At 45.4% G+C, this 14,297-nt stretch overlaps 1 protein-coding gene across 1 annotated transcript in view; it reads left to right on the top strand.

Moving 5' to 3' along the window:
• Positions 1-230: 230 nt before the first annotated feature.
• The window catches only part of GPC1 (glypican 1), a 202,872-nt gene continuing 188,805 nt past the window's right edge, over positions 231-14,297 (top strand). The window contains exon 1 of the mRNA XM_027661853.1: positions 231-504. Coding sequence (XP_027517654.1) covers positions 348-504 — 157 coding nt within the window. The 5' untranslated portion in view covers positions 231-347. The remainder of the gene's footprint in view (positions 505-14,297) is intronic.

The raw sequence follows: 14,297 nt of genomic DNA, 5'->3' as shown, positions 1-14,297 counted from the left end.
GCTCCGCCCGGCCCGGCGGCGCCGCAGCATCGCGGCGGGACTGCCCGGGGATGCAGCCGCGCTAAGAACAAAAGCCCTCTGCGCGCTCACGCTCCGGGGCTTTGAAGCGGCGCGGCCGAACTTGGATCTCTGCCCCCTCCGCCCGAGCCGCGGCGGCGTCCGGGCTGAACTCGCCGGCGCCTTCCCCTCACGCCTCGGGCGGCCGGAGCTCCCCCGCCGCCCTCGCCCGCCGTCCCGCCGGGGCTGCTCGCGGAGGGGGCCGCACCCTGCGCCCCCCCGGCCGCCTCCCCGCCGCGGGACCTTGGCTTTGCCCTTCGCACGGCAGGTGGCGGGGCCAGCGGAGAAGGATGCGTGTCTTTCCGTGGGGATTTTGGCTGCTGTGTGTCGCCTCCGCCCCGGTTCGCGGTGACAGCGGCAGCAAGGCGAGGAGCTGCGCCGAGGTCCGGCAGCTGTATGGGGCCAAGGGCTTCAGCCTCAGCGGCGTGCCCCAGGCCGAGATCTCCGGTGAGTGCCGCGGAGGAGTGTGCGGGGGGCGGCCGAAGGCGCCGTGCCCCCGGCCGGGGCAGCCCAGGGGGGATCCCCGCACGGCTCGGGGTGCCGCGGGGCGGGGGTGCGCTCCCGCCCGCCGCTGGAGTTTGTCCCGGGTCGTGGGGGGCGAGAAGTCGGACCCGAGAGGTTTCCCTGAGGGGCGGGCTCCCCTCGCCCCTTGCAGCACCCCCGGGCTGGAAAGGGTCTCTTCGCGGTGCTGGCGATGCGAGCGGAGCTGTGAGAGGGGGTGGTCGCAGCAAGTGTTCAGTGGTCGTTCTCTCTTTTTTTTCTCATTGTCTCGTTGCTTCTGTTTTAAGTACAATTGAAACAGTTCCAGGGGTTTGGTTCAGAAATGGGGATAATCAGACTGGAATGGGTTTTGGTGTCGGAGCTGGAAAATGCTACAAGGTTATGAGAGAGAAATTGATTTCTTTTAATCTTCTTCTGGATAGGGAACAAACGTATAAATGGCATTTGTCACTTGATAAAAACGAAGCAGGGCTAAAATGACAGAGGAAAATCGTGCAACATACCTCAGTGTGTCTTCTTGCCTTCGGTCTGGCTTTGGACAAATCTTGATTTCCTCCTCTTTGCAGAAACCAATGAAATAGTAAAGAATATTGAAGATCTGGTTTATGGGTTTGGGTGGGTTTTTGTCTTCTTTTTTTTTTTTTTCTTGAAAGCTTGGGGAAAATATGCTGATGTATTGTAGTTTTTTTTAAAAATTCTCATCTAAGTTTTGATACACCAACGTGTGACCCATATCCGAGAGCTTTCTCCTCACTTGTGGGAGCTTCCTCCTTCAGACAAAGCATAAAACATGCAGGCGTACGTGCCAGAGCCAACCTACAGGGACATCCCAGTAAAACAGCAGTTTGTAGTGCACATCTAAGCTTACAGAATGCCTTATGTTCAATATTTCATTGGGTAGTTTTTGAGAGAAACCAATTTGTTATCTGACCTGTGAATGGGAAAGGCTGATGCATATACATGTCTCATAAATTTGAACAAATTAATACTTTCTTTGTCAAGTTACAAGTGAGAGTAAATTTCCAAAGTAAAACGAGCACTCCTTGAAGTTTAAACAGTGGGAAGTTTCAAAATAATTTGAACATCGCTATTAATAGAATAGTAATTCAGTTGAGCAAGAAAGTGGCTTTTTATAAATTTGCATCTAATTATTACAAACGTGAATATATTAGCAGTCCTGTTTCAAGTGGAAAATTCTTGGAAGACAAAATGTTTACAAACACTGGTGGAAGTGGCTGCAGCGTTGTACACAGGGATAGTACTACAGGGGCAGTCACTGAGGCTCGCAGGAGCTGTGGTTACGAATATCGCGTATCGTTACAAGTATTGCATATCACAGGTTAGCAGAGAGCGAAACATCTTGTGTCTGCAGATTGTTAAGGTTCAAAAAGTGACAGGACGCAGATTTCTAGGATCCGGGAGTTTTGTTTCCTGCTGTTTGTTGCTATGAGCATATATGCTGGTAGTCTGAAGCAACAGCAGTTAAAATTGTAGGTATCCAACTGGGCATCTCTGGCTGTTACTGTAAACAGGGAAACTAGATAAATGCTTTGAAAACTTGAGGAATACCGCATGGAAAGTAATATGAAGAAGTGCTTGGGAGGAAGAAGGATCCACACATAAACCTGCTGCTGATACTATAACCAGGTATTTAAAACAGCTAACAGACCGAATGATTTTCATTGGTAGTTACTGTGCGTTCCTCTTGACTGATATGTAGTCAGGGACGCTCTTTTCCGTTGCTGTAGTACTTACCCAGTGCAGTTAAAACATCAGTGTGCATAGATACCAACTTCAGAAATGTCCTGATAAAGTAGTGTTGTCTATCGTCTGCACTTTTTAGCAGTTGTGCGGGTTGGTGCAGAGGTTGGTGCCAGTTTTGCTGTTTCCAAAAAAGAAGAGTCTCAACACCCTCCTGCAGTATACCCATGTGTAATAAGTGCAGAATTGTACAGTTTATAATTCCACACTTTGTCCAAATAGTCATTGCTTCAAGCTGGTTTCAGTGGCATTACTTCAACTTGATGACCGTGGGGGTTGTCATCTGCATGGAGCCTTGTCAGGTTATGCCTGCCTGACACACCTGTGAATGCAAACACATGGACACAGGTGAGGTTGGGGTGGGTGTCTCCTGACATATCTCAAGTGAAAGGACAAGAGGAAATGGCCTTAAGTTGCACCAGGGGAGGTTCAGATTAGATTCTAGAAAAAATATTTCACTGAAAGAGTAGTCAGGCATTGGAATAAGTTGTCCAGGGAGGTGGTGGAATCGCCATCTTTGGAAGTGTTCAAGAGGCGTCTGGACGTGGTACTTGGGGGTACGGATAAGAGGGGGTTATGGTGGTGCTGGGTTGATGATTGGACTAGATGATGTTGAAGGTCTCCTCCAACCTTGATGATTCTGTGATAAAACAACTTTTGGCTAAGCTAAGAGATGCTGATGAAGTCGGTTCAGTGTTATCTCCAGTTGGACCTATGGAGAGGTTTCCTGTTGGTGGCCCTCTCCATGTTGTCAGAGAGGCCCAAGAGCTACCCCATGAACCATGTTTTTACCTTATTTCTGAGCTCTCTGGAGACAAAAGCCCTTCACTTGCTCCTTCTCCAAAGTGACTTAGCTGTTCCTTCTTTCCATTGCCTGCCCTGAAGCAGAGGGGAACACTCATGTCTTAGCCCCACGGCCTTGCCCCCAAAGCAGTGCTGCCACACTCAGGTGACCTTGCTCGTGTCTGCTCTGAACTGGCTCCAGGCACTGCTTGGTGTGTGGCTGTCACACCAGCCTGGCACCAGGAGCCAAACCATGCACTGCCTGCATCCCCAGAGCATGACTGCAAACGGAGTTCAGTGAGCTCCCATGATGCAGGCTCTGACTCAGGCTGACATGGCTGTGTTTGTGTTGGTTTTAGAACACTTATTGCAGACTTTACACCTTCTAATCTGTATTCTTTGTTATGATTTAAAAGGATTATGAATAATCTAAAGTCTGCACAGCTCACCAGAAGGTTGTTCCTGCTTCTGGCTGTATGGATGAGTTGAAGAAGCCGTCACATAGTTATAAGCTGGCTAATAGATAGGCATCTGATTCAGGGGTAGACTCTTGGTTACCAGATTTCTCATGAACCACCTAGACAGGGTTTCCTGGTTTTTTGCTAATGTTGTGCGATGCCTTTAACGTGTCTAAGACTTTAAATGTGTCAGGTGCTGTTATTAAGTGTGTTTAGGGAATACACAAGGTGTTATATCTCAGTACTTTGAAGTCAATGGCAAAACTCCCAAACATGAAAGCAGCGTCTGCTCGTGTTAGCAATCCTGACAGACAGCTGTGCACCAGAGACTTGGGTGAAGATCTGCCTAGAAGAAAGTTTCTGGCACTTGGGGGAAAGTGCCTGCTCCTTGAGTTTGGGAAAGTTACAACACTTGCTTCTGTAAGATGTACAAACTTTAGCAAAGTTTTCCTGTGTGTTGGAGAATGTTCCTGCTCTCTGGCTGGATGACCCACACCCCCTTTCTGTGATTGCTACAAAATGTGGGAAACCAGTTTGACAACTTCCAGTTATTCTCTTTCCTGTCGAGTCTTCTGGAGGTGGCAAACCTCCATTCTTGTTGTCTACCATTCTCGCTACCCAGACACCATCACCCTGGTCTCCTGCTCTGGTGACTGAGGGAGGGAGATGTCTCCTCTAGGTGTGCTTCTGAGTGCCTGTGATAAGGGCTGGTCATCTTAGGTTCACAGTAGCGTTTGTGATAGAAAGAGTGACCCTACACCAAGAAATATTGTGTTTTGGGGAGGATATCCAGCTCTCTCTGACATGATGGAGGGTGTCTTTGGATTACTGATGTTGAATGGGTGACTGCTCCCCAGCAGAGATAGTTCTCCCATGGACTGGAGAAGACTTGAGAGTTGTGATTTGATGTGGATGTGCTTGGCCCTTGCTCACTGTTTGGGCTGGACTTCTGCTTTGGCTTGTTTATTCCTGAGATTAATCCTAGACTTGGCTTGCTGCTAAGTTGAGCTTGTTGACCCAGGCAATGGGTGCAATGCAGTGAAAGAAGAGGAGGGTACAGAAAAAAGCCAGGTGGACTTTTCCAGGCTATACTGCTGGCCATCTAGTCACACATCTCACATGGATCCTTCCCTGGCTCTTTAGCTGGAAGGAATCAGAACAGTTTTTTAATCTTTTAGTCCTTTAGGCTGTATAATTAGTTTTTGTAATGAAAACCTTGGCAAGTGTATGTGTTGGAGCCATTTGGAGAAGTGTTATCTAAGTAGAGAACAGGTCTGGTGACAGGATGGGACTTGACGAGGCTCTTGGAGTATGAAGGGGGTAATGGAACCCCATCTTGGGGGCATTTCAGCTGCTGGAAATTGCAAAGTGGGGCAAACCTGCATCTGTGGTATGAAACATAAAATCTGGGGTTCCACCACTCTCCACAGTGTTGATCCAGCACTTTTTGAGGTGGTTACATTTGGTTTGTAGTTACTCAAGGCAGAGAGATTTCTCAAGGTTAGCTGCTCCATGGTGAACTCTCAGATGAAATATCAGCCCATTTATGCAAATGAATTTGTTAGGGACAAATCGTAATGGCCTTTGTAGCCTGCTGGGTTTAGAGTACTATTTCTGATGAGGCAAAACACAGGGAATTGTGCCTTTTCCTCCATCTGGCAAGTGTTTTGGTGTGAATGTCAGAGGAGGCCATGCCTGAACTATGTATCTCTCTTTCTGTTTGACTTAAATTATACATAGAAATTTGCATACTTTACACTTTGTGATGCTGTGTTGATTTGTGACTGCACAATGTGTGCGTACGGAACAATTATGGAAATTGGACTTATGGAGAAAAATGGGCTCCCTCTAGTGGTTCATCCTGGCGCCCTCACGTTCCCGCACCCACTGGAGCACGGCAGGGATCTGGAAGGCTTTGTGCTGAGATCCTGAGAGTTTTGTGGTGCTGACATTATTTTTAGGAGAATCTGCCTTTCTGTCACTGTGATAGGGATGACTAAGCTCTCATCACATAATTATCCTTATCAGCTGTGTCTGACAAAACTATGTCAACAGCTTCTTTTGTTGATGAAGCAAAAGCCTGATATTTCTTTTTCAAAAAAATTTGCATGGATTTCTATCTGGAAACACCCACCAGCACCACTGTGTGAAACTGCAGAGCTCACCTCATCTCTCACTTTCCTGTTCTTGCCCTGTAAATGCCCTGTTTTGTTTAAGAACACATGTCAGTCAAACTCTGAGTTCACCGGATGGGTTTGGTAGATGTGTGGTTTTTGGCAGCGACTATGAAACAGTTGGTTTAATGTTCTATTGCTTTCAGTACAATTGTCTCACATTGAGGGGACCGGATAGATATATATTCCTCTGGGTGATTTCAGTAATTAAGCATGCTTTGACTTAGCCAGAGGTATGGAGGGAACTGCTAACTTGGTTGTCAAAAATGTGTATTTAAAGGCAGAGATTTTATTTACCTCACAGGTGACAACAAAGATAACTGAAAACAGAGACCCTGGAGCACCTGCCCACGAGCAGCAGCTGAGCACAGGCTCTGTGCCCTGCCCACCACTGCCCACTGGGCTGGGTACAGGAGTTGAGTATCATCTATTTTTATTGCAGCATCAAATTGCATTAGGCACAGTATGGCAAGAGAAAGCAGGATAAAAGGATTGCCCCAGCCTCAGAGAGCTGATGGTCTGAGTGATATCCTGACCCTGCTGTCTGCAGTAGTCTCAGCACTGTGTGACTGGGGCCAGTGCTGCAGTTTAGGTCTCCTGGCAGCAGCTTGTGTGTTCCTGTCACTTGTCTTGCGGGACTGTGGAACTGAGGAGCAGGGTAGGTGGGAGGGTGATTGGCAGGTGTCACTGGCATAAGGAGAAATTTTGTATCTGCTTCCAGCATTCAGCTGGAAATAGTGACTGGGAATTTCAGGGAAGACCAGAGAAGTAGACATCTCAATTCTGCGGAAATCCACAGGCTTCCTTGGAGAAAACAGCTTTAATTTCAGTTTGCTGCCCAGGGCCCTGCTGAACGCATATTTCTCTAAATTGGGTTTCTTTCTTTGCCCCATAGGGTGTTTCTGTGTATGTGTAGTAGGCAGGTAGCCTCACAGAGGGGGTAATGTCAAACAGCAGACTGCTCTGGCACAGTCGGCCCTGGTGGCTCTGCCAAACTTCTGTGGCAGGGCATGTGTTCCCTCCAAACGAGATTGCTTGCTGTCCCTCAGGTAGCTTCCAAGATGGTATTTGCACATGTTGCTCCTGCTCGGAGGAGCAGTAGGAAAAGCCCCCACAGAGAGTTGCCCTCAGCGAGGTGTCCTGTCCGACAGTGGTGTCTCCTGGTGGAAGCACAGCCTGCACTCTGTGTGCTGGGCAGCCACTGCAGCAGCAGCAGGGCTCAGCTCTGACTGCCTCAGGTACAGGCAGAGGCCTCCAGGTCCCCTGGAATGTTCTGCCCTGCAAACATAGAGTATTTGCTTAGTTGAACACTCAGAAAGGAGCTGGATGTGCTACTTCTGGTTGCATGACAGGAAGGTCACCTTCAAGTGCCCTCCTCAGCTTTAATCTGCCCCTTCTGAACTCGCCACATACATTGAACCTTTCTGAAGATCTTAAATTACTCCTGCTTTCCACCTGTATAAGTCCAGCCAGAGTTGAGCCATCTTTTCCAACACTGCTCCAAATACTGACTCTCAGGCACAGCTGTGAGAAGGAGGGAGAGGTACAGTGGGCAGTTTGTGGGGTAGACAGACCACCTTGCTTGGGTGTTGGCCTGGAACAAGTCCATAAAAGTATCTTAATTTTTAAATTTCTCTGGTAAAAAGTCACATTCTTGTTTTGCTGTCTGTGAAAGGAGGGTTGACAATGTCTTACTGATGGCTGTGAGGGTAACTCTGCCCCATCGTGATGGGGAGAGACCTAGGGAAGGGAGATCCTAAAGCTTGCAGGAACCCTTGTAGCAGTTGCTTGAAGATTATTTCATCATGTTTTGTAGTTTCATTGCACAAGGTTGCTGTAGCTGCCAATGCATTAAGAATATTTCCCCTCGAAGTTACAAAACATAAAATTCAAAACGCAATGAAAGCAGATCGCCCTCTCCTCTGATGTCTGTGTAGCCTGATATTTTGTTGCTCAGAATGTTTTATCCGTCACAGGTGAAACCTGTCTTTAAGTAACATTTGATTCCCAGGGAATCTGGTTACTTCTGTTGCCAGATTGTTCTGCAAAAAATAGTGAAGCTTTAGACTGCAGACCCTTAAAATGCTTGTCTGAACGTGACAGAGCTCCGAGCCTGGTCAGTCACTTCTACCCAGTAACGTGTTCCTGTTTTACTTGGAATTCTTCAGATATGTAAAACTTTTCTTTCTTCAAGTTTGAATAAGCAGAGTGCTGTGACAGTTTTTCACAATGCTCTTGCTCTGACTTTTAGATAATACATTAATCACAATTGTGTTGACTGTACAGAGATTATAAAACTAATTTGATTTTTCTGGTGCCTTTTCATATACTGCAGCATGAATCAGAAGCACAGAATTACCCAGCTGTTACAGACTCCTGTGCTAGCAACATGAGTAAAACCAGTTTTTCAATTGCCATGCATTCTTCTAAAGTATTAAAAAAAAAAAACAAAAACCAAAAAACAAACCAAACAACAAAAGTTTTGCTGTGGTTTCAGGGAACAACATGATAGTACTTATGCAGACAGTCAATCTTTTATATGCCTAAAATGCAAATACGCTATGACAAATAGTTTTGCCTTGCAAAAAATTGGTATTTTATAGGATTGTAAAACTGTACTGTATAATTTAGTTGGAGTATTTCCACTAATTTTACTCACGTTTCTTGCTTTTTAGCTGGAGCAGACAGGCATATTTCTAAAATATGAGTATTTTAGAAGTTCTTTTGGTTGTAATTTTTGTTCATAAATAAAAATATAATAAAAGCACTGTCAAAAATTAGGATTAATTTTCCATTTTTAAAAATACATATAAAAAGAGACTACTTCAGTCTCTTCTGCTCTCAGTTCACGTTGTTGCATTACAGTTGTTGCAGTGATTTGGTTGTATAATTGATCCCGGAATGAGGGCCAAGCACAGCATAAAGTATCTTTTGTGTGAGGGATGCTGTATTAGCATCTCTTGTCTTTTCCTGCCGTCTTCCCAGATAAGCTGCATGGTGGAAATTGGGTGCTGTAATTACCATGGGTCTGGCAGGAGGGAGGTCTGGTCCTAGTCCCCATCTGGATATAGATTTTCACCATGAAACTGGAAAAGCCACTTCACTTTTCTTTTTTCAGCAGTTTCCTCTGCCATAAACACTAAATTGGAACGAGAGAGCTTGAATAACTCATGGGAAGTTTGGTTTATTAAACTCTAGTCCCTACATGTAAGAGAGCAGTGGTCTTGTCCCCTGATGCAGTTGCTCACTGTGCACAGCTGCTTGAGTTTAAAACAGTTGTATAACCAGTTTGGATTTTTACAAACATCTGTTTGGCTTTGTGACAGAATACCAAACAAGCCCTGCAAAAAAGCCCCTCTTTCCCCCCTTTCATTTGTGGGAGGTCTCAGAGAGGCTTCCATGTTGAGGGAGGAGGAGGAGGTGGCAGCTGGTATTTTTATTAGAGAGGCTCTCTGAGGCCAAAGCATAGCTGAGGGACTCATCTGCTGTGAATTTGAGGGAGGGCTCCACAACAGTGGGAACCCAGGAGTAGAAGGCCCATGGACTCAGCCACAGGCTCCCCATCCTATGTGATGGTGGTGAGATGTAGCAATGCCCCAGCTGTTTGTGTGTTGGGGGACTGGTGTGGAAGAGAGATTGGGAAGTGCCTGTGGAGGTCAGAGAAGTGTTCCGGGCTGCCTTTTGCAAGTGGTGGGCTTGGCAGTGCTGGGTTAATGGTTGGACTGGATGATCTTAGAGATCCTTTCCAACCTCAATGATTCTGTGACTTGTGGCAGGTCTGTTCAGTGCCCAAAATACAAATTTTTGCAGGGGCATGGTGGCTGTGTGCTGGGCCTGTTGTGGGTGAGAGCCTGTGCACCTGGCCTGTGCTCACACACCTCTCATGCAACTGGCCAAGGCATCTCTTGCATGTGATGCAATACCTGCACTTTGATGTAGCTCTTGCAGTGTGTAAGGAATCACTGGTATGGGTTTAAATGTAACCGTAAATGGAACCAGGGCTCCATTGCTCTACTTTCAGAGTTGGTATAAAAGTGCCATTGGCATCCCCAGTAACTTTGTGTTTGAAAAGGATAGAGCATACAGCTATGTCTTTTTGAAAAGCTGTCTGCTGCTGCTGGGTGATTTATGGCCAAGAAACTGGAAGCAACTCGTGAGTCTTATGTATTTTTATATATGTGTGTGTGTGCCCGTGATGCGGTGGTAGCTCTGGAACGGGAATTTTGCCAAGCTCCGGGAGATGTAGACTGGGCCATTATTGGCTTCAGCTGGAGGAGGGAATGTGGTCTGTCTTGGACCTGCTTCTTTGCAGTGCTGCTGGCTGAGTCCCACCTGTGGAGGAGCTGCTCCCATGGCAGCTTGTTTGTGCTGCTGTCCCGGTGGGATGAGAGTTCCCTGCTTGAGTTCAGATATGCAGCAGTCTCTCAGGATGAAGATGAGCAGTTGCATATGGAACCAAGCTTTCTTCTGACACCTGCCTGGTTTGTCCTATCTGGACAACAGTGTGGAGAACAGCTTGTTTTGCTATAACCAGGTGTCCTGCACTGTTTAGTTGTGCGATCACTAAAGCCCCAAATATCTCCATGTCAAGCAGATGCCTTCCATATCAGGAGGGATGCCTGGCGCAGAGTGGACTGATTGTACTGCTCCATAGGGGGACTATACCTTCAGGGGAAACCTAAAAGAAATGTTGATAGCACTTCTGTAGAACTAATTAATACGAAATTTTTATTGGTAAATATTCACAGGTGCCAGCAAATATAAATTAGCAAAGCTTAGGCTGTGACTTTGTTCTTGTTAAAATAAACAGAGAGCAAACACCTTCTGACAGGGAGTACATTTCAGTTGTAAACCAGGAGAGAAAGCCACTGTGTTTAAATGCAGTATCACTTCTCCCCTTATCCTGGATCAGCTGTCTGGGGGCTTGAGTTTATTTGGTAACACTGCTGCCACTGTTTGTGTTGCATTGAAGAGATCTCCTATCACAGTCGTAAATTAAATATTTTTCACTGTTAGCAATACACTGAGTGACAGGTTTTAGGACTGAAATTCCTAAATGTGTCTGCTGATGTATGTGTGTCCAGCAACATGGAGTCTTTTGTCATCCTGCTATCACTGATATATTTTGAGCATGTTACATCACTCAGGCTGATCTGGTTATCCTTTTTGTCAGCTAGAGAGAAAGACATGTGAAATGTCCCTTTCCAGTGTCCTTTATGGGAGCAGTGGTTGCTCTTGGGGCCCAGTGTGCCTGCACGTGCTGAGACCTCTGCTACAGCAAGTGGTGTGCCAAAACAATGTTGCTGTGTTGCTTTGTAAACTGAAGGCTGCAGGGTTTGTGTAGTTAACATACATAAAAATACAATAACTGATTAAAGAAAATTATTTCCATGCTCTATCTGAAAAAAAAAAAAAAGTGTGAAGTGCCTTATAGCCTTCTTTTTCGTGGCTGTGAGACTGCATCTGGAGCATGATATCCAATTTCAGGCTGCCTGTAAAGGAATGGTACAGCTATACTGGAGCAAGTCTGGCTTGTCCAGTAAGTAAAGTGTAGAAGAAAGAAGGCTTGATGAGATCCCAGTGCTGTCTGCAGCTACTTAATGTGTGGGAATAGAGAAAACAGATAGACTTGTGTGCATAGGGGCAGTATGGGAGGTGGCAGACCCAAGCTGGAACTGGGGAAATTCTCATTTCATACATGGAAAGACTTTTTCAACCTGAGTAATTGAACACTGGCACAGGAACCCAAAGAGGTATTGTGATTTCCATCTCCATCCTTGAAGATATGCAGAGTTTGAGCAGATGAGGCCTTGGGGCATCTGCTCTAGTTTGTCCTACTTTGAATGAGAGGTTGGACTGGATGGCTGCAGAAGACCTTTGGGCTGGAATCGTACCACACGCAGACAAATCAGGTGTTTGTGCAGGGTTTTTGTTAATGAAGGTCCTCCGAAGAGGGAGGGGTGAAAGGAAATCCTTCCAGTACTGGCATGCAATGTTTGCATTTTTTGAACTTATTTATTAGTTTATGAAATATGACATCTAGTGAAATCAAAGAGGAGCAGCAATGTTCTCCTACATGAGTAGGAAGCTGTGGTGCTGCTCCAGAGATCCCAGTTCAGTTTTCTGCTCTGGCACATGTGTCTGGCATGACCTTGGGCAAGTTGCTTAATCTGTCTGTATCTCCAATCCCCATCTGTGCATTACTGTCTTTAAATTATAATATCTTGTTTTTATAATTTGTCTTTGAGTTATAAAGTCTTGGAGTACTGAGTCTCACCATTGCTCTGAATTTCACTATACAGTACTTAGCACAATGGGACCATAAATCTTCATCAGTCTCATGATACATGAATAATAAACGGTTACAGCATAATTTAGGACCACGCTTTGCCTCTGATCTCACGATGCATAAAGACAGAGGGTTTTTGTTGATTAAAATGCTATGCTGTTCGGCCTAACGAAGATACATGGGCCTTACTGATCAGATTTTTACGAGCCTGTTGTTGGCTCTTCTGGTTTGTTGGGGTTTTATTTTGTTTCATCATTACTCATTGATTGCAGGTATCTAAGCAATTTGCTTGACAGATCAGGGAATAATAAATTCCTTTAATCTATGTCTCTTTCAGTTTAATTATTGTTAATTCATTACTTGGTGTTTACTTCAATGGATAATGAACTCTGTTCACTGTATGGCGGAACAGAGTTGGACTACAGAGACAAAACTGGCTTCTCCAGTTCTTTTTAAGGTACAAACCAAAATTGCAGAGTCACAGAGTGTTTAACTCCAGGTTAGATTGAAGGTTACCAGCAGGCGTACCACGGTTACCTTTGCGGGCTTGAATGTAGGTTAACATTATTTCAGATGGTTCCATGTCTGGCACTGCATTACATTTGTTGCTTTATTTTTAGACAGTTAAGAAACTGGTAACTATTATGTAGGCAGCTATTTCTGTCTTGATTACAAGAGAGTGTCTAATAAGTCATATGTAGTACAATCCTAATTACTGCAGACAGACTTTACATTTGTGACTGTGGTAATACTGTGTTAGACTGCTTCCTGCAGAGTTTTGTAGGGTGTTCAGACCTTCTCATTTTGGCTACAGCTGGGGGAATAAATCCTTCATTCACTCAAGGGTGCTATGGTCTCTCATTGCCATGCTGCTGAGCATCTGGGTTCTGTTTGGACATAACCCACTTCTCTTGTTTCTTCATCTTGAAATGTTTGTCATCTTCTTGTCACTGAAGACTGTGAACCCTGCATGGCAGGTGTTGGCCATCACTCCACGTTGTGCCAGCGGCAGTTCTGTGGTGGAGCTGAGGAGGCTGTTCCGGACCCCGGAGAGCTCACACGGGTCAGAGTCACCCATATCACTTCGTTCTACATCAGCAGCTTGGTTCAGCCCTGAAGCCAACATCCACTGTGTCTCATCTAACACAAACTGAAAAAAACCTGTGTGTTTTTAACACTTTGGTTATGTATCTTAAGTTTCCTTCCTGAGGCTGAGGAAAGCTAGACACCAGGAGTTAGGGGACACTGACACACCAGGGAGGGGAGCAGGGCCTGTGGAGTCACTCTAAAAATGACCAGCAGGTTGTTCATCTGTTGCTACCTGCTTTTACACGCCAGCAGGCTGGCTTCACTCATGCCTCCCTCTGTTCTGCAGCTATTCACACAGGAATCAGAGAGTAAAAATACTACCAAGACTTTAATCTTTCCAGCAAGGCTGTGACTCTGGAGCAGAGCAAGAAGCCTGCAAACACAGGTGCCCTTGGTAGAAATATAACTTTCCTGATAGGGTGTCATCAGCTTTTTCAGCTAGAAAAGTAAAGAGAGTAGGGATTTTGGTGAGAAACCATGCTGTATGGCTTCAAAGGGTTTGGCAACATGTCACAGAAAGACTGAGTATGGCTATATGTCAAAGATCACTGTTGAAATGTTTATTTTGGGCTTGCTACTGTATTCTGCTCAGTCATCAGGAGAAGAGGTTCATAGCACTTGTACTGTCTGACCCTATTCAGGATGAATATAATGCAAAATAAACAAAGGTAAAACTTGGGTGCCCAGGAATACTAAACTGCTGCTCTGGAGATATTTCTCCTCTTCTGGGGAAGGAGTGGTTCTTTGCACAGTGTCCCCACAAAAGCCCCTTAATATGAATGACATTACTCCCATTTGCAGAAAGAGAAAATGGCACTTGCCAAATCTGCAAATCACAATTGTGTTTCTGTCAGCTTTGGCAGTTACATGGCTTCTGGTAAAGCTAATGAAGGCAAACTGCTTTTAATTTAAAATCCTCTCTGCAGAAAAAAAAACAGCTGGCAGTTGAGGGATTCGGCAGTGTCCTTGTGTGAAACTTCTTTCCTTATTTTCTATGGTTTGCTTTAGCCAAGGAGAAACTGTTAATTAAAAAATGTTTTTAATGTAGCCAAATATGCAGGAATGTACTTATGCTACAACTACCTGTACCAGTTCTGCAGTAAATCACTTCTTTGTTTTCATTTGATGAGCAATTCTAATTAACCAAATAAAGGTACTGCTTACCTCGCACTTAACTCAGCATGT

The sequence above is a fragment of the Corapipo altera genome, unplaced genomic scaffold, assembly GCF_003945725.1.
Source record: "Corapipo altera isolate COAL_440 unplaced genomic scaffold, ASM394572v1 175, whole genome shotgun sequence".
In the NCBI taxonomy this organism is placed as follows: Eukaryota; Metazoa; Chordata; class Aves; order Passeriformes; family Pipridae; genus Corapipo; species Corapipo altera.
Note: the sequence above shows the minus strand (reverse complement) of the source record. Positions and strands in the feature narration are given on the sequence as shown.